This window comes from Pygoscelis adeliae, unplaced genomic scaffold, assembly GCF_000699105.1.
Source record: "Pygoscelis adeliae isolate BGI_AS28 unplaced genomic scaffold, ASM69910v1 Scaffold62, whole genome shotgun sequence".
Lineage (NCBI taxonomy): Eukaryota > Metazoa > Chordata > Aves > Sphenisciformes > Spheniscidae > Pygoscelis > Pygoscelis adeliae.
Window position 1 is genome coordinate 4,037,871 of NW_008824401.1, and position 24,571 is coordinate 4,062,441.

Consider the following 24,571-nt stretch of genomic DNA (forward strand, 5'->3'; position numbering starts at 1 on the left):
AGTTCAAATTCAACTCACCTGTGGCTATTATATTAGTACCTGGGATCTTTAGCTGAGTTTGAGTGCTGTTGCACAAGCACTGTGCAAAGGTGAACTAGAGAACTTGGGAACTGATTAGATGACATTTATTTCCATTTACAGATTGGCAGTCAACACGCAAGGATGTTAATTGACTTCAAACTAGATTGATCAAGCTGGCAGTTTTACCCAGCTTTCTTGGCCCTGATCAAGTTCTCAAACACAACACTGTTCTTCCTCTCGCTAAGTACTCATTTAGTTGTGAACTATCCAACAAAAGGAAAGTATAAATTAACGACTTGTTTTTAATCCTTTAGATAACTTACTCCCTGTTACATGATAGTGGCAGAGACTACACATATTTTCGCTTGGACTCACAGACAGGCTCAATATACACTGCCTCAGTGTTTGATAGAGAGAAGAAAGGATCTTATCTTCTAGAAGTCAAGTCAGTAGATGGCTCTGAATCAGCTCGACCTGGAAAACGTGGGAAGCCAAACTCTGGTAAGAGACAGATGTCTGTGACAAGCATGATTTTACCTGGATTGGTAAAACAAAAAACCAGAAAGCTCTGAAATGCAAGATTAAATGTTAATTTCCTTTTTTTCAAGTGTACTTGTGAAAGAGGGTCTGTTGTTTTGGTTGGGAGGGGGCGGGGTTTACTGTTTGTCTGTGAAAAAAAAAAGAGTGTCTGTTGTTTTGGTTGGGAGGGGGCGGGGTTTACTGTTTGTCTGTGCAACAAGTTGTGTCAGAGCTGGAAGAGATATTTTATATGATGATCAGGCAAGTTTTGTGTTCTGAAATTAAAAGAAAACTAGGGCTTCATGGCTAGAGTTTAGAGAGTATTTCCTAGCTAGCAAAGATGCACCCATTATCCGTAGGATGCAGATCTTTGGGTAGTGGAGGTGTTTCTCAAAGCACTGCATATGGTACTGTATTCAGTCAGAAGTAATTATGAAGTATGAAGCAGGAAACTTCAAGATAGAAAATCCCATTCTCAGTTGTCGGCTGTGCTTAAAGAAAGACTTAAAATTTGGCTTTTGTGGCTTCAGGACAAAAAGTTATGACTAAAAACTGTACAATTGCCATATTAGACATCAATTATTCACATATTATCTGTTTAAACAAATTGGATGTGACATTCATTTGATATCCAAGTGCTTTTGAGTAATGTTGGTATATATATTGTCCACAACCCTAAGGGTTTGTTTCTGTATTGTCTGCATATTCGTCTTCATTTAATGTGCAGCTAGACAGTTTAAGGAATTGTAGCTGACAGAAGTGGCACAGCTGAGTATTTTAATCTCTTGTTTCTTGTCTCTCTAGACACGGCCTACGTGCACATTTTTATCACTGATGTGAATGATAACAAGCCTGTCTTCACTCAAAGTGCCTATGAAGTAAATGTGGATGAAGACCAGGATGTGGGCTCAACTATCATTATAGTCAGTGCTAATGATGAAGATGAAGGTAAAGTATTGGAATTCCCCATAGCTGTGTCTAAAATATTAATAAGTTAATTTCAGCACACCAAGACATATTTAGTGGTGTTAGAAAGGAAAATGTCTTTTTGTCTCTAGTTCTTAAAACTTCTTTAAGTGTGAACTGATCGGGTATGAACGTTAGTTCGTAATGGAGCTGTGAGGCATAAGTCAAATAACTTATTTCGGGAGGCAATGCATTAATGTGGGATGATGGGGAATAATTTTTGTGCCAGCAAATACAAATTTATTATAGATCATACCATTTTCTTACAAATGGGCGCCAATAAAAATGTCCTGGTTAACTAGAATGAATCAGACTTGATTTCAATGAGATTCATTTGCTTTCTCTACGGACAGTGTAGTTGTATTGTTCTTTATTTTTTTGGTACACATTCTCATATTTGAAACTAGGCTTTCTAAATGCATATGATGAGTCTTAGCTATACTGCTTTATCTACAAATCAGTCAGGAATTCAGCCATAAGTCATGTAAAAATAAGTACATAACCAGTGCTGATAAATGAGAGAAGGAATGGTACAGACTTCAATCTTTTGGCCATGGTGCACTACTAATTTGACTTTGCTGTATGGTGAAACCATACTTTTTTTGTTGTGCAAGTCCCAAAGGACTGTTCTGTCCATACAACTGTGAAGTGCAAGTACATCTTGCAAGTCCCAAAGGACTGTTCTGTCCATACAACTTTGAGTGCATTTGATTCCTCACCCACTCAAAGAGGTTGAGGCAAATGGGGGTGAGTTGTACTGAAGAAGGATTTACCTACTCAGGGAACTTTTAGTTTGTTACTTAGGCTGGCTGTAAATCTACTCTATAGTGTTGGATCAGGGGACCTGATGTAATGGATATATGGCACTTCATTTCTGTCCTCTTAATATAAGTAAATGATTAAAGATGTAGCTATGAAACGGAAGAAGAGAAAAACGGTAACGTGAAGGTAGAGCTTGCAGAAAGGCTAAAAGTCTTTACTTGATCTAAAACCATCAGTAAATTGGTACTGCATCTGAAATTTTGAGAAGTTCTGTTAGGACTGTCTCCTCTGGCTTGATACATAATTATCCTGTTTGTTGATAAAGTCTATGCATAAATGAATATGAGCGCAGAATGGTTCTACAGTATGAAGTATTTTATGATAACTCATTCTTACATGCTGGGTGTTAGCAAATAAGAATTTGTCTTTTTGGTCCCACAGCCTTGGCCAGTCATATTGTCCTTCAGTGAATTCGAGGGATCATAAGTAAAGGCAGAATTAATACTTCATTGCAAAGACACATTTTATAATTAGACACAAATTACAATTGGACATACTAGAATTGAAAATGCCGATAAATAATCTGACATAGCTGCATGTTTTAAAAGACCACAAAACTACAATACCAAAAATCAGTTAGGGTGTGATTTGTACTTCATCTTAACATCCAATGTTTTAATCTACTTCAAGAAATGTGTGTTTTCTGACACTGTTGGTAATTGACAGGAACAAATGCTAAATTACGGTATCAGATCACAGCTGGAAACACAGGAGGAGTACTTGATGTAGAACCAGAAACAGGAGCCATTTTTATTGCCCAACCACTGGACTATGAAGAAACAAAAATGTATGAGATTCACTTGTTGGCCTCTGACGGGAAATGGGAAGATTATGCAGTTATCATCATCAGTGTCATGAATAAAAATGATGAGACTCCAGTTTTCTCTATCAATGAATACTATGGAAGTATAATTGAGGAACTGGATGGGTTACCAGTCTTTGTACTTCAGGTAGTGTATGCAGTTTCAGAGATTATAATATTTCAATGAAAGAGCACAGATTACTCTGGTACAATTATGTTAATAATAATCCAGCACAGATATATTAATGAAGTTTAGTTTTACTGAGTTTTTTTGCCAGTGGAAGAAGAGAATTGGACTTTTACGGAAAAATAATTACAAAGATAGTAAGTAAGATAAGCAAGATGGATAGTTTGTGATCCTAAAAAGCAAATCATTAACATTTTAAAGTAGCTGCCAGAATAGCATAGTTAAATTACCTCTACAAATATGAAAAAATAAAATATTATTTTAGTATTAGAATAACTACATTGTTATTGTAGTGCAAAGCATATTTACCTACTCTGAATTGTCCCTCAGCCACCTCTCATTTGCCATTCATCTGGCATGCACATATTAATAGCATGTCGTATACTTTTGCTTGGACTCCTTTAGACTGTAGCAGCGTATAGGATATAATGCAGTCACTGCATATTTTATAATTTCTATGTCTTTGTTTTCAAAACTTTTGTAGGTTATGGCAAATGATCCTGATAGTAACGTGGATGAAGGAGATTTGAGATACTCATTGCATGGGCACGGTGCAGCTGATATTTTCACAATAGATGAGAAAACAGGCAGCATTTACTCACACAAGATGCTGGATCGGGAAGAGAGAGCACTGTGGAGATTTGTTGTATTGGCTACTGATGAAGGTGGAGAAGGACTTACGGGATTTGCTGATGTAATTATTAATGTGTGGGATATAAATGACAATGCACCCATGTTCACATGCATGCCTGATGATTGCAACGGGAATGTCTTTGAAAATTCTCCTGCAGACACATTAGTCATGGAAATGGGTGCAGTTGATCGTGATGATCCAAATGTAGGTCTTAATGCTGTCCTGACTTACAGGATAACAGAGAATGTAAAAAATGAGTTTGGTACTGACATGTTTAATATCAATCCCAATATTGGTACAATCCACGTTGCGGTAGGAATGCTAGACAGAGAAAGGACTGCAAGTTATTTTCTAACTGTTGAAGCAAGAGATGGGGGAGGGCTAACAGGAACTGGCACTGCCACTATCTGGATTGCAGATGTCAATGATCATGTACCTAAATTCACAAAAAAGATGTGGCAGGCAACAATTCCTGAAAACAGTGCCATCGACTCAGAAGTTCTGCAAGTGTGCGCTACAGATGCAGATGTTGGGGAAAATGCTGACTTAACATTCAGTATCATCGGGGGAGACCCAGATCAGAAGTTTTATATTGAGAATGGCAAAGAATGGCAATGTGCCACTATTCGACTGAAAAAAAAATTGGATTTTGAGAATGCACGTGAAAGGCAGTTTAATCTTACTATTACAGTGGAAGATTTTGATTTTTCTAGTATTGCAGTGTGCCTGATTGAAGTTGAAGACTCTAATGACCACAGCCCTGTTTTCCTTTCTCAGTTTATTCAGACAAGCCCTTTCGTTGAAAACGTGCCTGTAGGTACTACAGTAACCACAGTGAGAGCTACAGACAAGGATTCTGGTTTGAATGGGAACATTATCTATTCTATAAAGTCAGATTCGGATCCTATGAGACAGTTTGTGATTGATCAATATGGTCATGTGATTGTGGCAAATACACTAGATCGTGAAGTCATGCAAAAATACAGTTTAGTTGTACAAGCTTCAGATCAAGGGGCACCTGCCCGCACTGGAAATGTTACAGTTTTGATTAACTTGCTTGATGTTAATGACAATGGACCAAGGTTTGAGGCACCATACATGCCTGTAGTTTGGGAAAACATGAAGCCTGAAATAGTGTATATGAACCATACATCAGAATTGCTTCATGCATTTGATCCAGACAGTGAAGAAAATGGGCCACCTTTTACATTTTCATTGCCACCAGATTATCAGAATTCTTTGGATTTTTCTCTTACTGACAACAGAAATAACACAGCAACTGTAACTGCTTTGAGGTCCTTTGACAGAGAAAAGCAGAAGGTGTTTCATCTGCCAATAGTTATAACAGATAGTGGGATTCCAGCCATGAGCTCTACAAACACCCTAACTATAACAATTGGTGATGAAAACGACAACTGCCATGAATCTGGCTATAAGGAAGTCTATGTGTACAGTTACAAAGGTAAGTGCTATCTGGATATTATAATCAGATTGACGAATATAGCACAGTTTTACACATAATTTCTGTCTTGCAGTTCTTAATTTTTTTTTAAAATGGTTTACATATTTTGAAACTGAAATGCCAATTCTGTAAACTACTAAATAAAGTGGAACGAGTGAAATATATTTGCAAAGCTCAGACCCTAGTGTGTAAAAGATCATCTACCAAAAAACTGTTAGCTGCAAACAAGTATATCTTGCACATGCAGGAAAAGCACTATTTTTATAAACCAATAAAACCTATTTTCCATTGACCAGTTTTCATCTACACAGAGGAAAAGGTTTTTGCGTGTGCACACATGATTCGGAAAGTACCTGATGCTGAGAGATCTGGAGGTGAGAATGGCAGAACTGAAGCAACTTAGAGTAACAGAGGTTCATAGATGAGCCCTACCCAGAAATTGTAGACCAGTCCCACCTCCACTGTGACAGCCACTGTGTGGCTGAGCAGGATAGAAATCTTGAGGAGGGCGGTTTTCTGCTGGCAAGAAAGAATCCGAGAGAAAGCTGGGTCAGTGCTTTTTTTAGGAAAAGAATAATCTTTGGGGTGCAGTAAGTGACTGCTTCCTAGAACACATAGTCTTTGAACTGGAAAAAAAGATGTGTTCTTGAGCGGTGCACAGTACCTAGTTCAAGAAATACCAGCAGGAGAGCTGCTCTGTGATAGCAGCCACAGTACTGTGAGGTTTAATGTAGTGGGAGAGAGCAGAGGAAATGCATCCATTAAGCGAATGCTTTATGTTTTCTCATCAGGGTGGTTTAGCAGAGGATGAACTGTTTAATAATATTTTCTAAACTTTGTCTTGAATTTCTATTACTGTGTTTTTTCCTGAAATTACCTGTAAAACTTGACCTTAAACTAGTCCTGGTGGCCCTTATTAAGCATGGTTTATTACGCCTTTCCCCAAATATTCCATTCCAGATAGACTTGGCTATATCTCAGTTATCATTGAAATGGTAGAATTTCTGATAAATATTAGAGAAGATTAATCTACAGAAGGTATTTTTGCAATGAGTTATTTTTGCTGAATTCGGCATGCCTAAATTAGAAAAAGATGTGACCAGATCCTGCCATACAAATGAGAGAATGAAGTTTCTAGGGTGGATTGGCTCCAGATTTGAAGCTTAAAAATTTCCCATGTTGCTGGATCTTGGCTGTGGAATTCAAAGGTCTCCTTCCCTGGAGTTGCTCGTTTTGCTATTCTAGAACAGCTACTTGGATGTTCCTCTTCTGTGACAGCCCACAGGGGCCTGAAAAAAGGGCCAAGAACTGGCACAGCTTGGTGGCTTCTTGCCCATTTCCTTTTCTCAGTCACGTCCTTCTCTCCCAGCTGCGCCCCACAAGATGCCTTCCCTTTTTTGCTGGATTCCACTGGTGTGGCATTTGAAATAGTAGAATAGCAATGAAACATTTGGGGATTAACTCCTGATGTGGTGATTTTTTTTTTTTTTTTTTTTTGGACGGAGAATTTTATATAGCGTTGTATTCATGTATCATTCTGTTGTTGTTTTGTGTTGTTTTGAGCTTTTCTTCTCTCATGTGACATCCATAGTGTACTCACCTTTCCAGAACTGGCAGGCTATGCATTATTTTAAGAATCTTGGATCATAACCACCACCAAATTGAGCAGGAATCTGAAATACTGAAAATACTAAATGCAGTAATTAATGTGGCAGAATATAAAGTGCACCGAAAAGCAAAAATTAAATGCAGATGTGTTATAATTTATCTCAACAGGAAAATGGTCAACAACAGTGCTTGGGGAAGTGTTAGCACCAGATCAAGATGACTGGGACAATAAAACATTTCTCTCTGAAGGAAAACTGCTCAAGTGAGGATTGTATTTGTGTCAAAATGAGTAATATTTATGCTTCTGTAATTATTTTACTCGCCATGTATTTCTTTGTGTTCAGGTTGGGCATAAAGCCAGGGTTATTGAGTGTATTAAAGAATGTACCTTCTGAATGCTCTTTCTCTTTTTTACTTGAGTAACTATGTATTAAGAAATTAATGCATGAAATATTTTTTCCAAGAGAGTGCAGGATCACACCATGATGTGGATTCTTAGTCAGATGTCATCATTAATTTATTTAAAAATGTGCATTCTGTAAGATCTAATTTAAAAATAGGCAGAGTTTTTAATACTTGCCCTCAAATGTTAGAGTTGATGGAATACAAATCCCAAATTTAAAAGGGCAGAATGGAATAATTTCATCAAAAGTGGAAAGGAATTTGGTGATCTCCGTTGATGGCTAAATTTACAATTGTGTGCGAAAACCAAGACTCTTAGATTAGTGGAGTTTTTTCTGTTAATCGAAATGTTGAACTGGATCCTCAATTCCTACTTACACGTTATTTGTTCATATCATAAAGTGAGCTGGTGTATAGCATGATTGTATGCTGTTCGAAGTACAGAAAATGGACGTGAAAACGAATGTGAATTTTTGTCTCCATTGTGAATAATAGTTCAAAAGCTTTATGTAGCCCAAAATTAAAGACTCACTTTCTGTCCATCAGCAACCCCTGGGTCTTTTTCCATGTTAACAGGTTACTGTTCCATAATAGTGGTCATGGAATATTTCCATAATTACTGATTACTGTCCCTTTGAGGTGGCAAATGAAGATGATATCAGAGATTTCATACAGACTTTATCCTGTTCCGGATGGATAAATGAGCATCTGGAATGACTTTGTGTGGTTTTGTCAGTTTCTATTACTTATGTCACAGACCAGCCCCTGATGACTATGTTGAACCCCATGGTTCAACTACACGCTGCTTTTATTCAGGATTGGGAAAGTCTGGGGATTTGGGAGTGCAGAAACGTCTTTTTATAAGCTCTGCAGATTGTCATTTCTGAATTAAGGTGTTTCTGGTGCTGTTCTGATGTTGGTTGCTAATTCCCATAAGTTTTGATCCTACAACCTTCATAGTAACGTTTAAGGCCTTCTGAATTATGTTAATGAATAAGTAAGTTCTCAATTTCGATTTATTACGGTTTCCTAATCAAAGGTTTACGTCTAGGTCTTTCAGATTAAATCAGAGGACTGGTTCTTTGATGATGGTGGATAACACTCCTCAAGGAATACACAACTTAAAAATTAGAGTTTCTGATGGAGTTTGTCCTGATGTTATATCTACAGTACAAATCCATGTCAAAGAGCTGGAAAATGAAGCCATACAAAACTCAGCCACTGTGCGTCTGTCAGGTTGGTTTTATTTGCTGGTGAGAGTTTAGATGAGCTGCTTCTATAACTGAATGATTGTGTGTGATGTAGGTATTATTATATCAATACTTGATTTACTTATCACTGTAGGGCACTTTCTGGTATGTTTCCATATTGTTAAATAAGAAATAAATTGAGAAATTAGCCTGTGGTCTCCTACTATTTCATGTTTATCTATTTTTGAATCCCAAACTCAGATGTCACAGCAGAGGAGTTCATAAGGAGAGATGAACATGGCAAAACGAGATATGACAAGTTCAAGGAATTACTAGCAAAAATGTTACCTGCTAAGCTTATTGATATCGTTGTCTTCAGCGTGATGAACACTGACGGAAAACAGACAGATGTAAGATTTGCAGTCCATGGTGGCTCGGCGTATTACAGACCTGAGAAACTGCATGCTCAGATGGCAGCATTTAAAAATGAGGTATATTCTCTAGGGTTATCATGCATCTATGTAGTTCACCCAAGTACTGAGTTTGCAAGGTATATATCCCAAACCTCAGTGAAAGAATATTCTAGATCTACAGATAAGGTTTTTTTGCTTCACTTGAAACAAAAACACTTGTCAAGCAAGTGCTTAATTCAAGCTTTCTCCCTTCTCCTTAGTCCCATACATACAATTATTATATGGTCGTATTAACTTCTGCTTCAATAAATATAACCACTTTTTAGTTGCAGAAAGATGGTTCTCCATTCCCATCATGGTACAGTTAACTGTGTTTTCTCCAGTCAGTGTTTCATTGTGTAATCTATCAGACTTTTGAATATGAAAGCAGAAGAATCCCTAAAAGCCAAAGTGGTACGTAGTATAGAGAACGTCTTGAAAAATGACAGCTTTTTGGACGTTCCATATGCTGATGGAAATACCCAAGGCATCAGCTTGTTGTTAGACACTTACAGTAGAGGCTTGATGCCACCCAAATAGAAATTCTACTGTACAAAGAGATGGTAGTCCGTAGAAGAAAATCCTGCTGGAAGGAATATGCAGGTTAGAAGAACAGTTAGAACAGATAAGTGAGATGGAGACAACCAATTTTGTGATTGTATTTAACTCACCCAAGGACAACTTTAAATACGAAGTGACACCCTCCCCCAACTTTTTTTACTGTTTTTTACTGTTATAGGGTGAAAATAGTTTTTGAATGTAAGAGGTTTTCTTCCATTTCCTGATGTTCACTAACTGTCCTACTCTCTTACCAGATCCTGCATGCCCTCTAACTCAGTTACCCAGACACACTCTGTCTTGGCCCCACTTTTATTTTCTGTAGTCCTCCAGATTTTGGCTTTGCTGAAGTACTGCAGATGCTGCTGAATAGACACTAAAGCTGCTGCCTTGCACAAAGGCAAGATGCCACTGCTTGGCTTGTAACTTGCCCTGGACAAGGCAGCACTTCCTGACATGTCATTTGTGGCTCTGGGGACACGTTTGAGTTTAATACGTGGTACATCTTACGGAGGATTTTTCCTGAAGAGAAAACAGCACTTTCCATTTGTTTGAATATGGTAGGGTCTGCATTATTCTGGTGACCAAACATCAGGAATATCTTAACTTACTACCTGCCTACATCTTTACTGTGTCTTAAATAGTTGGGTGGATTATGAGACTCTTCAGAGTGACCAAGAAGGAAATACCAGAGACAGATAGTATTCATGAAGCATAAAGACTGCTTCTTTTGCATATTTATTGAATAACTGCAACAATAATATAGAAAATTGCATAGATTTCAAATATTCTGTGCCATAATATATGGCAGGTAAATTCATTGAAGTGGTAATAAGGGCATTGCTTCACATATTTTAATGAAAAAATATGTCTGTATTGATTATATATCACCTTTCAATATTTAATGAATAGCTCTAGTGAATAGTCACCAACAGTTTACAGAAAACCAATCATAGCTGGAGAATTTCTCCAGTAGTTTTTGTACATGTGTTTAACTATAAATGTAGAAAATAAGTAATTAGCACTGAAATTATTCATTGAATTGCTAAATAAATAATATGTTTGCATTACCTCCTTGGGATATAGCTTTACAACAACTATTTTTATTTAGCAGAAAAATAATCCATCCTGATATTGTAAAGGAGCCAAGGTTGTTTATATACACTATGTTTTTCTGTAACAGTATTACCTAGCTGTCTAAATGTGCATTGTAGACTCTCCACTAATGGTGATAGATGTGGGCAGCAGACACGAAACTGCATTGACAGGATGCATCATGTCATTATGAAGTATATTTTATGCCTTTGGGGACATGTTTTTCAATACATGTTAGGACGTTTGAGGATATACTAACAATTGATTATAAAGGTCAAAGTTCTTACAGTGGTGAATTGAGATGACTACACAAGTTACATAAATACTAAAGCACTTCTATTTTTTTTTGTGTTTTGGTCTCTTCAAAGCTTATTTTTAAAATATTTGTCATACATGTTATCATTTGAAAAAATACCTATTAAATGTATAAAAAAAGAGTGTCTAAGCCTGATCTCATGTTGGTAGTTTTACATTTTTATACCTCAGTGTATACGACTGTGAGAGTAGTGCTCTCTTGTATTCAGGTTTGGGCACTAAATACACGTCATTTTAATGTATTCGAATCACCAGATACAAATCAAAATCTGAAGCTTTATAGGCACCTGTGCAAAATCCCCAAACAAGCAGAAGGAAGAAATCTGTTGTGCCAGAGAACAAACTTAGTGATAACTTAATCCAGTGCGTAGGCTACTGGCTGAAATACAGAAGGTCTGAAATAATGGCAGCCCTGTTACTGGCCTCAGGTTTATGGTGAACAGCTTGCTTCCCTTCTTTGTGCTTTCTGCTCGTTCTTTGATCTGTTTGGATTAGAAATTGCTAACTGCGGAGACACTATTACTACCTTACAAGACCTATATATACAGTGAGGCTCTTCTCTTTGGGTATTTGAGCTTTCAGGTGCAACCTCAATTAATGATAAAAACAATGAACTAGCAAAGGTTAACATAGAACAGAATATAGTATCCAGTATGCTGAGTTGACTGCATTTTGTTTCAGACAGTTTGACATTAAATGTAAGTTTATGGGGCACAAATCAGTAGGCTGAATTCTAATTGCTACGAAGTGGTCTTGTCAGGCCACTGTCTGTGGACATTATTATTGAATGCAGCTCAGCCCTGCATTTTCCTGTGTCTGTATCCTTACGTGTGAGAGAACGTAAGAAATAATATCTGGGTATAACTCATGAAGAAGAATTTTTATCCTGGCTTGACCTAAAACATGCCTGTTGCTATCAGGGTGCAGAGAAGTGTGATGCAGACAGCACAGCTTGGAAGGTGGAGTATCACTGCTCTCGAAGCTTTGGTCCTCAGAAATAATGTTAGTAGACCAGTACAGATTTAACATGTTCACAGTCAATCGTGTCAATGATTAAGTTTTTAGGAAATACTGCTACTGTAATTTTTTGAAATTTTCCTGTATTTGTTAAATCATTTTGTTTGCCTGCATAGTCAAGGATGTTACTAATTAATACTCAAGAAAGTAAGTAAAAGTAAATAAAAGCATTCATTAGGAAGAGGCTGGTGATGTGTTAAACTGTATTTTCTCTTAGATCCAGTCAGCTTTACAATTGAACATTTCACAGATCGATGTAGATGAATGTAGGAGTGCAAATTGTAGTGAGGGCAACAGTTGTACAAACGACCTCACCGTGAGTGACATCCCAACAGTGATGGATACTGGAAGCCTGTCATTTGTCTCGGTAACAACCACCATCAATGCGGTCTGCACCTGTTCAGCTAGGGACAGAGTTCATCGGTCTTGTTCCTCCTACTCTCAAAGCCCTTGTCTCAATGGTGGAATGTGTATTGACACTTTGAATGGTTACAGGTGAGGAAAGTTGTATTGCAGATTCTCTTTTTTCTTCTGTTTTTAAAGTGTCGAGTGGTGCTTACAAGGTCTAAAAAAAAATCATAAATGTACTTCTGACTGAAGGAGAAACAAAAAAACCCCATGAGTGCGCTGGAGTGTAAATCTAATGACAACAGTCTTCACTAATGGCCCAATAATGGTGCTGTAGTCCTGAAAGCAGTGGAAATAGTGTGTGAGTAAGAAAGAAAACCCTGGGGCAAAAACGGTGGTATAATTAACACATGTCATTTTTTAAGAGCACCTAGTTCAGTATGAAGGAATGGGAAGTGTGCTCTGTTTTTTTTTTCTTTTTCTTTTCCAGAAGAGTAATGATAAAAGTGAATACCAGTGGTAGCAGCAGAGATGTAGGGGGAGTGAAATGTAGTTCAAACAATGGGTAATAAGGAGTTTAGAAAATACTAGATAGGAAACTTGCTGTATTGTAGCATCACTGGCATGCACCAGTATTCCTTTAGTGAAATTATACTGGTTTATTCTAGCTAGGAATTAACCTCCCTGAGTTTTCTCTGTAGTAAACTGACCAATTGATGTTTGGTGTTCTGTGTTACTTATTTAGTGAAATAATTCATCGTTCTCAAAAACATGGCCTCAAAAATACTTTTTTTTTTGATGGAGATAGTATAGTGGATAAATACACTTAGTACTCTTAAAATATTTTAATAACTGCCAAGCACCCCTGAGACTCTGATAAAATCTTTGTTGTTTCACTGCTGTTTTTTTGCTGTGACTTAAGTGCTATATTTGGTGTATATAAAACCAAAAAAAAAGTTGAACATTGGGGAATTTTGACTATTTTTTGTTTGTGCTCTTTCAGATGTCTTTGTCCTGCTTCGTTTCATGGACCAGACTGCCAGCAGACTAAGCACAGTTTCCATGGAAATGGTTATGCATGGTTTCGTCCCATCAGGCCTTGTTTTGAAAGCTCACTCTCTCTAGAGTTTATTACTGTGGTTCCAGATGGGCTTTTACTATACAGTGGTCCTTTATCAAATCCAGAACCTGGGAGTACAGAAAACTTCATTGCAATAGGTACTTCTGCAAAAGTGTGTGAAAAAATTAAATGTCTTTTGGGAACGGGTTGCCTGTGAACAGTGTAGTAGTTAGAGTATGAATTCTGTCTTTCCATCTTATGAAATAATTTGTTTTCTCGTTTGAAAATATTTTGAAACATTCCCTAATAGGTCTTTCTTCTTTGATGTCTATTTTTGTAGCCTGCACCTATGGCTTTAGGTCCATCGCAGAGTTGTAGAAATCAAGGGGAAAGCAAAATAGACAGATTGATACATATAAAAAAATAATGCCCCTAGGAAAACTGTAGTGCTATAAAAGAATTTAGGTACTTTGAAGATAGGTATTACATGATTAATGCGGTCTTAGTTGCATGTCATTCTTATCTAGTTTGGTGAGAAAAAAAAATCCACTTAAACTGCTTTCAGTCTTGGGGCATTTTTACACTTTTTTTTAAACAGGCAATGATTTGATGGATGAATCCAGCCGCAGCATGCCACTGTAGGAAAATTTATACACAAGTAGAACTCATTGCTTTATGTTGACACATATTTAAAAGGTTACTACTGCTTAGTTTTTGTGAATTAATATACAAGATGCACAGTACGGTTGGTATTTTATGTCTTCCCAATTAATTGAAAGGTGAAGTTGTTGGACAGTGTTAATCATTAACCTCTTTTTCCTTTGTTTTGCAGTTACTTGTAAATTTGAGTAGAAGACGGGAAGGAGTAAAACCCGCATGTGTTAATTGTTTTAGAGCATTATAAAATCGCAGATTGTTTATCAGGAATTAGTTCCAGTGTTTTGACAAAGAAGTGGCACAGTCTAAAGTGTAAAAATAAATACTATATTCAATGAGTATTTCTGCATAACAGAAGTCATCGAATATAATTCTAGTTATTTCTATAGTGAACCCCGCTTTATGTGACTAGCAATAACTGTTAAATTAATACATGCACTAACTGCTAAAATATCCAAAATTGAAAGATTCTCATAGCTGAAATTAATTTCTTTTTCGTGTTGTATTAGAACTCTCCGGTGGTATTCCTGTGCTGAAGATGAGCCATGGCTCAGGTTTTGTGATGCTGCAGTTTCCAAGTCACCTGAATGTAGCAGACAAAAAATGGCATCAACTAGAAGTCAGAACCAGTGGTCAGGTCAGTTATTTGATTTTTTTTCCACATCAGGATGTTTGTATTTCCAGTAGCATTTGCCTGTGCAGAAACAGGAGGGTAGAAAAAACAAACTGTGTAATTACATGTGTTATTCTAACTGTGCTTGTAGATTCGATGAATAATACGAATTTTGGGAAGACAGCATTGTCAATTCCAAATTTACCTATGTTGTAATCTATATTCTGGGATCAGAGGAATCTTTTTCCTGTTTTTTAAGCTCTGCAACGCATATGGAATGTGCATAAAGGCTTAGCTGTAATTTGCACATTCAGTGTACACATTTGGACACTGAAATCAATTACCTACGCACAAAAAGCAGATAATTATTTATTTGCAAATGCAGTTACAGTTTTTGTGAAAGTGGTTAAACTACTCAGAAGCATAAATTAAATGCAGAGTTACACGCCTTCTTTGTTAAATGGTTCCATGTTTCCGTTACTGTTTATTGCAAGATGGAAAACAGAGCAGGAAAAAACCCCAGCCCTTTTTGCTTGATGGTATGCAAAAAGAAAAAGATGAAAATTTGATATAACTTGTTTATTGAATTTTACAGAAATTCTTAATTCAGTAATCCTGTGTTTTGGTGTAGGATGTTCGATTCACTTTGGATCATTGCAGTGCAGCTGTTGTTTCGGAGATAGAAGGAGTAGGCAAATGGCTGTCCACTGAAGATCGTACAAATTGTGAAGCCTTTGGGTCTGTTCCACGAAGAGCAAGGTACATTTCTGGAGATTCACTGAAAGACAGTTTGTTCTAAGGCCTTTGAACATTTTACCTATCAAATTGAAGCAAAGTTGTTAATGACTAGGACCATAAAAGCAATTTGCTTTTCTCTAAGACCTCCTGGGCCGAGTCTTGGACCTTAAAGCACTAAACAAATTCTAAGGAACCAGTCTTCCTCCGAGTAGTGTTGCAATACTAAATGACAACCCCAGAACACTATGTGGCTACTACTGGAGCTTTTGTGGGTACTGTGTACCATCCCTTACCCACAGGATTCCTCTCATTTTATTTATCAAGTCACTGCTCTTGAAGACCTCACAAAATTAGGCCAGTTGACTTTTTAATGGCAATAACTCTGGATCCTCAACCAATCTTACTATCTGATTGGTATAAGTCTGAGGGCTTCTACTGACAACCGTTGGCAAACGTACTAAGGCAGACTAACGCATCAAGGTTACTGCCTTCATAGCCGAGTCAGAGGAAATGCGCATGTATCCATACCTCGGCCGTTGACTTCACAGCCTGGTGTACTTGCATAAAGTGCTGAATCAAGTAGGCTGGTGCTGGCGTGCCTGATTATGGGCTGCAGCATCTCATATTGAGATATACAATCCACCTGTGTTTGTTTTCCAGCAAAGTAATACAGCCAAGGTGCGATAATGACTCTGGTGGTTTAAATTGCTTGTACTATTGGGTCAGCCCTTATCCTCAGTTAAAACTGAAAAAGTTGGAAAATCTTATTCAAAAAGCAATTACTACCTTCAAAGCAGAAGGATGTGTTCAGCTGCATTCTACAAGCGTTTGGATTCAGTATAATTCAATCCTTTGTACTGATGCTTATTGCCCTTGCTGATGACACCAAGCTGGGAGGAATGACCGGTGTGTTAGAGGGCATGTCTTGGAATTAAAAATTATCTCAGAAAACTGAAAATAGGACCTGGCAATATACTGTAGTTTTCCACTACGACAAAGGGCCAAGTAATGCATGTAGGCAGAAATAACCAGCCTCACAAATACAGAGAAGGGAACAACCGCTAAATATCAGTAAAAGATGGATGGTAGTCGGAAAGTGAGTCAGCAATGCCACATTAACATGAAAAAGACAAGCACTACACAGTAATTCCTCAACATGTGTAGATCTCTAAGATATGGAAGGTAATTCTTCCACTCTGGTTAGCACTGTTGGGCCTCAGCTGGAGTCCTGGGTCCAGTTTGTGCACCACAGTGCAGGATAGATGTGTACCAACTGGGTATAGTCCAGAGAAGAGCAATGACTGTAATCAGCTTGCCTTGAGAATAAGACCTATCAAGAATGAAGGAATTGAGGTCACTTAACTGAAAGAAGGGAAAACTGAGGAGAGATCTGGTAAGTCTCAGTGTATGTAAAAGAATACTACAAAAAGGATTTAGATAATCTTTTCTGTAGAGGGCCTTAAGTTACAGTGAAGAATATTCAGGTTATATTTTAGGGAAACCTTTATACTAATAAAGATGCTTGAGCTGTGGAATAGATAGTCCCAGCAAGTGTGCTGATTAGCAATGGGATTAAGCCTTGTCAGCAGATGCACGGAGCCCTCCTGGTCACGAAAGGAGCTCACAAAAAAGGGAAAAATATAAGAAGAAATGAAAACAAAAAATTGCAATGTCTCCTCCCCGAGTTATTAGCTCAGAGCCTGGACATGTGTACTGTACCTTTTAGACCACGATGACTCAACTTTTAGGTTTCTGGCCTTTATCATACACAAAACAGTTTTTGTTGTAATATTGCTACAGTATAGGATGAATGTGCACACACAGAAGCACTTGAAGGAGAATATGGTGTCTAGAATATCACAGCTGTTCCTGACTTGAACACAAACATACCTGAATTATAATAGTGTCGCACAGTTAAACTCCCAATAGGCTTCACAGTCATGTTAAAAAAAATAAATTACCCTTTATTTTAAAGGGCCAGCTTCTGCTTACTGACTGACTGTATTTCAGAGAAAGAAGTGGATAAAATAGTTGCATTCTTTTGTTATTTTATAAAGCCTCTATTATTTGGAAATGCAGTATAGATGTTTATTTATCTGTCTTATTATTATATAATGCCGATGTTTGAAGGTAAATTCACATCTATTTTTATTATTCATATGATTTTTAAAGGTATTTGAATGTGAACCATGTTCTACAGCTGGGTGGTGTAAAAGAATCTTTACCATATTCCTACCCACAGTTGCTACACAAACACTTTTCTGGTTGTTTGCGCAATTTCATCTTGGATACTCAGGTGAGAGAAGTGTAACATTTTGCTTTAGCAAAGAAGTAAACTTCATTAAATTTTGGGGAGATTTGTATTATACCTGAAACTTTTGCTTCCATTAATCTATTCAATGCTCATATGTGTCAGTGTAAAATACAAGAAAACTCTGGATTTTTTTTGTCATAATTAGAATAGCTACCTTGAAAAGTTATTTCTCAATTGGAAACAGATGTATTTGTGAGCCAGAAACTGTGCCTTTGTTTATCCCTTACTTCATGCAGCTGTCTTCCAAGCTTTTTTGTGCATTCAGGGAACTTCTGAATGGCAATTGTATAATGGTATATTTAGGCCAGCTGTCTGCTTTGTTAGGAAATATTAGGGGTTTTTTGCTTTCATAGTCAGTTGAGTTTATTCAAAGGCAAAATACAGTCTTGATAAAATAAGTTGAAAATCTGAACGTCAAAAAGCAAACTTAGCATCTTAAGCAATGCAGACGAAGAACAGACTGTTGTGTGGTATAGCTATTTCTGTTTAAGAATGAAGTATAAGTGTTTATTAAATAATATTTCGGTGTTACACAATTTTCTCTTGAAGGTATACGACCTTCAGTCTCCTGCAGAGTCCCTGAATAGCTTCCCTGGCTGCACACTGACAGATGGGAGCTGTGAGACCATGGGGTCTTCTTCCTGTGGTATTCATGGGAGGTGTCTTGGAGACTGGGGATCATTCGCTTGTCATTGTTTGCCGGGTTACTACGGCTATCGATGTGATAAAGGTGAAGTTTGTTTTTCTGTTACATTATTGATAGGCTGGTAAATTCTACGATACAGAAAACTCAAAATGTTTGCAGGTATTGATTGCTGAGGTGGTTTCTGATGTTTACATTGTATAAAGCCGTGTTTCAGTGTAGTTGCCTGTGATTTTTAACAATTTCTTTTCTAATTCCCTTTCAGAAATTACCTTCTCAGTATCAGATAATTTCTTTAGTCCTGAGGGTGTTTGTGCAATAACTGTATAATGGAGACTGCATCACAAAAGAATTGTGAACAAAATAATTTGTTCTCATCACAATTGTTTGAATTTGCATCTGTTTACACTTTCAGAAATATCTAATGACCTAAAACTTAAATGTGAGTGTGCCAGTACCACTTACTGTGCAGAATTAGAACTACACAACTGGAACTAGAAATTACTGTTCTGTTAGTGTCTGGAAGAGACTCTATTGGCTTAAAGATCTGTGCTTTTGGTATAGTAGGATCTTTTCTCTAGCCCTCATGGAGCCAAAGTTTGCAGCAAAAAGACAACTATAAAACAGCAGGTTGTGAAAATTGGTTGTGGTACTTAATATTTTGTCTGCAGTCTCTTCTTTTGTCTTGATCAGAGCTTCTGCTTTCCTGCTGTCATCCTGTGTGAGCATTGTAAGGAGAAGCATTAGCAGGATCAAGTCAGGAGGGAGATCACCTCTTTACAGAGGAAGATGAAATGGGAGAGTGACTGGGGAAGTTGTGGAAATAGATAAAGGGACATGTCCCAAAAGACAAGCTATGTCTCATGGATCCATGCTGTGCAGTACAATTTTTTTTTTTACTTTCAACTCTTATTATGAAAATAATGGAACAATAATATTTCCCTCTCCCTACAAAATGGTTTAAAGGTCTTTATCCTGTTGTTTTAGTTGCCAAAGAATATACATTTGGGCCAGGAAGTCACATTCGCTATCAGCTCCCCGTCAGTGTGCCTGCCCGTAGGACGCTCTTTGAAGCCATGATTAGGACACGGCAGCCTGACAGTGTCATCACGAGCATGTTGTCTCGAAATAAGGATGAGCACATCACCCTGCAGGTGAGCAAGGCATCCCAGACAGTAGTAGCGTAAAGTTAAATCAGTGCCCGTGAAGAGTTAGCCCAGAGAAACATTAGCTTAAGAGTTGGAAATAGAACCGAAACCCTTATGCACAAAAACCCTAAGCACAAAAACTTTGGAATTTTGTTTTATGGACACTTACAGATCTGATCCTTCACTTAAGATATTGACTGCACAACCATGGTATCCCATTGGATTTCGAATGAATTTATTGCCAGTTACAGTGAAGTATAGTTTGCTATGCAGAATAGGATGAATAGTGTGTCTACCCTGGTGTCCTATTCAGCTGTGGTCACGAGTGGCCGATGCTGCATAGTTCAGACCCTGACAAGAAAGGTGCCTGTAGCAGTTCTAATCATGTCGCTCTCAAAATGACAACCTGTTCATTTTATACATACCACTGAAATGAGTCACCTCTTCAGCTAAATTGGTTTGAGCTGTTAGTGTAGAAGTGATGCACCAGATTCTCAACTGTTCGAAGAACTCCGTAAATTTGTCGAAGAGAGAAGCAGGATAAAATTACTCGGAGTGAATTACATAGTACTGTGAGTACACCGCTACCAGTATTTAGGTTGTCAAGTTCAGTAGCACCTGAAGTATCTTTATATTACGCTGTATGTGCAGTGCAAACATACCCTAAATTTAAACAAATGCTTTGAGATTGATGATTGCATACAAGTCTTAGTTCAAGTAATGTGACAGTTACATGTCAATACAAAATGTCAGGTGATGACTTTTCTTTCTTACTACTTTGTTAATTATCCACAAGGTTGTTCGGGGATTCTTAGTGGTCTCGTATAATCTGGGTGATGGAGACTATTCTGTAAGCCTTCCCTCCTACCACATTGATAATGGTGAATGGCATCATATCACACTGGAGAGAAATGAAAATGAATTTACGCTTCGCCTTTATGAAGGAGGTGGGAAGAGAGAAATTCTGAAAGCAGCAGGAGTATACAAAGAGATTGTGATTGACCCCAGCAGCTTGGTCCTTGGAAACACCTACCCGTTCAATCAGAACAAGAGTTTTCAAGGTGAGGAATTCTTGATCTCACTGTTTGGAATATGGACCTGTAAAAATGAAGGTTTATTGGTACTACATGGGCATATTGTGAGAAGCTTTCTTGTTTATATAGAGCCCACAGTAAACAGATTTCTTGCATGACACTTCGCAAAAGGAGCAAATAAACTGTTCTGACTAGGAAAAAGGTACAGCAGGGAATTATGTGCAAATACTGTTAGCTACTGGACTTGGAACAAAGATGGTAACCTCTTCACACAACTGTATGTAGAGTATTTGTAACTGGAGATCCACAAGCTTCTCCCAGGTGGGCTCTGGATGGCTTATTACATTAGATACACAGAACTGGTTCATTGCATGGTTCTATCCAGTCCATTTGGCAGCTGCCCTTCCCTGCCAAATACAACTGTCCCTATGCTGAAAGGAATATTTCCATTTTATATGGGCATTGCACAGCACACAACAAACTCTGGTTTATTACCTTTATGCACTACCTTTGTATTATTGGATTTTACAGTCAATCAGTTGAAGCATTAACTAAAATGAGAAATGGTTTATCAAATTAGAGCTAACAGTTTAAATTTTTAGCAACTGAGCAGACGAAGGCATGATGTTTGTTAAAAAAAACAAATCAGTTTTCAGCCTGGAAATTGAATAGTTACACAAAGGAGAGAGAAATATAGAGAAATGTAACGTTAAGATAATCCATAACAGCTTTTTACTCTGTCCTTAGTTGGCAGCTCACCCTTCGCCTAAAATCACAGTATAAGTTAATGCACAGTTACGCAGCACATCTTTTATATTGACAAGGAAGACACACACCATTACTTGGTTAAATGCGCCTGGTGTATCTGTCTATCACCTCTCTCTCCCATGCCTTTGTCGTGGTTTAACCTCAGTCGGCAACTAAGCACCACCCAGCCGCTCGCTCACTCCCCCCCGCCCAGTGGGATGGGGGAGAGAATTGGAAAAGCACAAGTGAGAAAAACTCGTGGGTTGAGGTAAAAACAGTTTAATAATTGAAATAAAATTATAATAATAATAATATGATAATAATAATAATACACCTCTTTAACCAGATTCTAGTAAATCCATTTGAAACAAGGTGGTAATGTTTTCACCAGATAAAAGTATTTCAGTGAGTAACACAAAAGTATGAGGAGAAAACGTATGAAATATATACGCATTAGATAGAATAACAACTTACACCATGAGTGTATCTCAAATTATTTAGAAAAAGATTGCTTTCCATTGTTTCACTAGAAGTATTCCAATAACTAAAGTTTATGCTGAGAACTAGGGATTCTGAATACTAGGGGTTTGTATTTTGAATTTTTATTTATTGGAGTAATAGTATTTGTTTTTAAGTAAGTAGATTAAAGAAGTCAAATGGTTACATGAAGATCATTTTAATTAGGACAATTAATGTTGCTGTTAAGCAGCTGAAACTTTACGGGCTTTGAAGTTATAAAATGTACTTAATCCATCAAGGTATATGCTTTTATGCTGAGGCATCTTGTGCATATGAAATTAATGCCACACATCTTCAGTACATTTCTATCAGTGACCCAAGGCTGTTTCACCGTTATTTGTGGTTTGCTCTTCTATAAAGTTAAGCTGTAAACCAGAATTAAGATCAACCAAACACAATTTGTACTGGTACACATTGAAGAATGTAACAGAATTCCCATGTATAAGAGATTTTCCACAATATTTGGACTTTTCTATTGAAAACACAGTGAAGGAGTACGTGTTCTGCTGCCTTGAACACAAGCAGATAGGGGCCTGCAGCAGTGCTTGGTTCTTGTGGAAAACACTGGGGATCTTGATCAAAACTTAATAAATTCAGTCAAAAAACAGAGAATGGTGCTATGAAAGTTTGGGTAAATTCAGTCCTAGATTTGAACTTTGGTAGCCTGGGTCCTTTGTTAAACATAAACTGCCAAATCTTACAGCTGCTTCAAATCGTTCTTGCTGAACGGCTTTTAAAATAGTCTCTTTGTGCCTTGCCTCAGGATGTATGAAGGATGTCAGATTTAATAACTACAGAATCCCTCTGGATACTCACGTGAAGGAGCTGGTGTCAGTATTAAGTGCCGAAGGCATCAAAGAAGGCTGTTCTTCGGAGGCTTGTAGGAATAACCCTTGTCACCAGGAATTTATTTGTATTGATTTGTGGATGATGCATGAATGCAGGTAATTGGTGGAAATAAAAGCACAAAACCCTCCAGATTCAGGTGGGAAAGGGTGGGTGCTGAAGAAGTGTGCAACTTAAAGGCTGCCACTGGCAATCTCATCAAATCAGTTGAACCACAGTGAAACACTAAGCTAGATGCCTGCATAGGCATCAGGTTACTCAGAGAACACTGTCCTTTTAGGTACTACCCTTAGCTGATGTATAATCGGTGTATCTCCATTGATTCTGTAACAGTTTCAGCTGCCCATCTTAATTGAAAATGTTTAAAGAATAGCAGCAAATCCAGAATGTTTGTAAACCCTGAAAATCAGGAAAAGGGGGAATGTTAGCTTGAGTGGAGTGGAACACTAGCATGGCTAGCTGTCTTGTGAAGCTCATGCTGTGCAATGTAGATGTGCTCTCTTTTGTCAGTGTTTGACTTCTTATACTGTCTTAAGCTGTGACCTCTGTTCCCTTACAGGCCACTCAAGTTGCGTTAGAAGCACCGCATCATTAAGCTCAGAGTTCTTATGTGTGGCTGGGGCTGAGGTTAGGACAACACCAATTCAAGTTAGTTGTGCTGTGAAAACGTACACTTTAAGCATTACTGACTGCCACTGTCCACACAAATGGAGTTTTCTAGAGATGTATTTTTTTTCTGGAAATTCACTGTGATGGAAACACAAAGAACATAGCATAGCTTGTCCTGCCTAGACAGACCTGCAAACCCTAATCCAAGCTATTTTTCACATGGGTAATCTTGCAGAAGCCAGTGGATCTACCTGAGTTCTGAAAGCCCCAGATGTAAGGGTTTAAAGTTGTGGAGCTCATTGTTCACCACAAAGCTGGTGAAGGGTCTAGAGCACAACTCTTATGAGGAGCGGTTGAGGGAACTGGGGTTCTTTAGCCTGGAGGAAAGGAGGCTCAGGGGAGACCTTCTCGCACTCTACAAGTACCTGAAAGGAGGTTGTAGCGAGGCGGGTGTCGGTCTCTTCTCCCAAGTAACAAGTGATAGGACAAGGGGAAATGGCCTCAAGTTGCACCAGGGGAGGTTTAGTTTGGATATTAAGAAAAATTTCTTCACCGAAAGGGTTGTCAAGCACTGGAACAGGCTGCCCAGGGAAGTGGTTGAGTCCCCATCCCTGGAGGTATTTAAAAGACGTGTAGATGTGGTGTTTAGGGACATGGTTCAGTGGTGGACTTGGCAGTGCTAGGTTAACGGTTGGACTTGATGATCTTAAAGGTCTTTTCCAACCTAAATGATTCTATGATTCTATGAGTGCTTTAGAAAAGACTACAATCCTGTAATTATTCTAAGTAACTTACTTCTAGTAGCTACTTCAGAAACTGTATATAGAGTGTCCTCAAAGGCTGTTTTAAAGTCTTAAATGCTGTCTTTCACACCTACTTTTGTCAAAGCTTAATGGTGTCATTTTGCCTTCATCTTTTCAGTTGCCCTCCGGGACACATGATCATGGAGAATGCCACTGGTAGACAGTGTGTCTACACTGCATGTGCTAAAAGGCCCTGTAACTACGGTACCTGCATCTCACAGTCACCAACCAAGTTCCAATGTCACTGCCCTGATGGCTATACTGGACGTAACTGTGAAATCACACTGGCGATCTTTCACAAGGATACAGGCCTGAGCTTTAGTTCCATGTTTGCCATCTGCATTTGCTTTTTGGCGCTGTTAGGTAGTTACGGCAACTATATCTTGTATTACCTTTGGTGAACTCATTTATCCATCTTGTCCTGAATAGTCGTCATCTCATC

The 24,571-nt window shown here is 38.0% G+C and overlaps 1 protein-coding gene across 1 annotated transcript in view; it reads left to right on the top strand.

Annotated features, from left to right (window-relative positions):
- Positions 1-24,571, top strand: part of LOC103913785 (neural-cadherin-like) — a 50,643-nt gene that overhangs the window by 19,698 nt on the left and 6,374 nt on the right. Inside the window, exons 14-25 of the mRNA XM_009320331.1 lie at positions 336-522; positions 1,345-1,488; positions 2,995-3,278; positions 3,802-5,413; positions 7,190-7,283; positions 8,463-8,659; positions 8,875-9,104; positions 12,268-12,545; positions 13,402-13,616; positions 14,625-14,747; positions 15,223-15,267; positions 17,477-17,484. Of these exons, the coding sequence (XP_009318606.1) occupies positions 336-522; positions 1,345-1,488; positions 2,995-3,278; positions 3,802-5,413; positions 7,190-7,283; positions 8,463-8,659; positions 8,875-9,104; positions 12,268-12,545; positions 13,402-13,616; positions 14,625-14,747; positions 15,223-15,267; positions 17,477-17,484 (3,417 nt within the window). The remainder of the gene's footprint in view (positions 1-335; positions 523-1,344; positions 1,489-2,994; positions 3,279-3,801; positions 5,414-7,189; positions 7,284-8,462; positions 8,660-8,874; positions 9,105-12,267; positions 12,546-13,401; positions 13,617-14,624; positions 14,748-15,222; positions 15,268-17,476; positions 17,485-24,571) is intronic.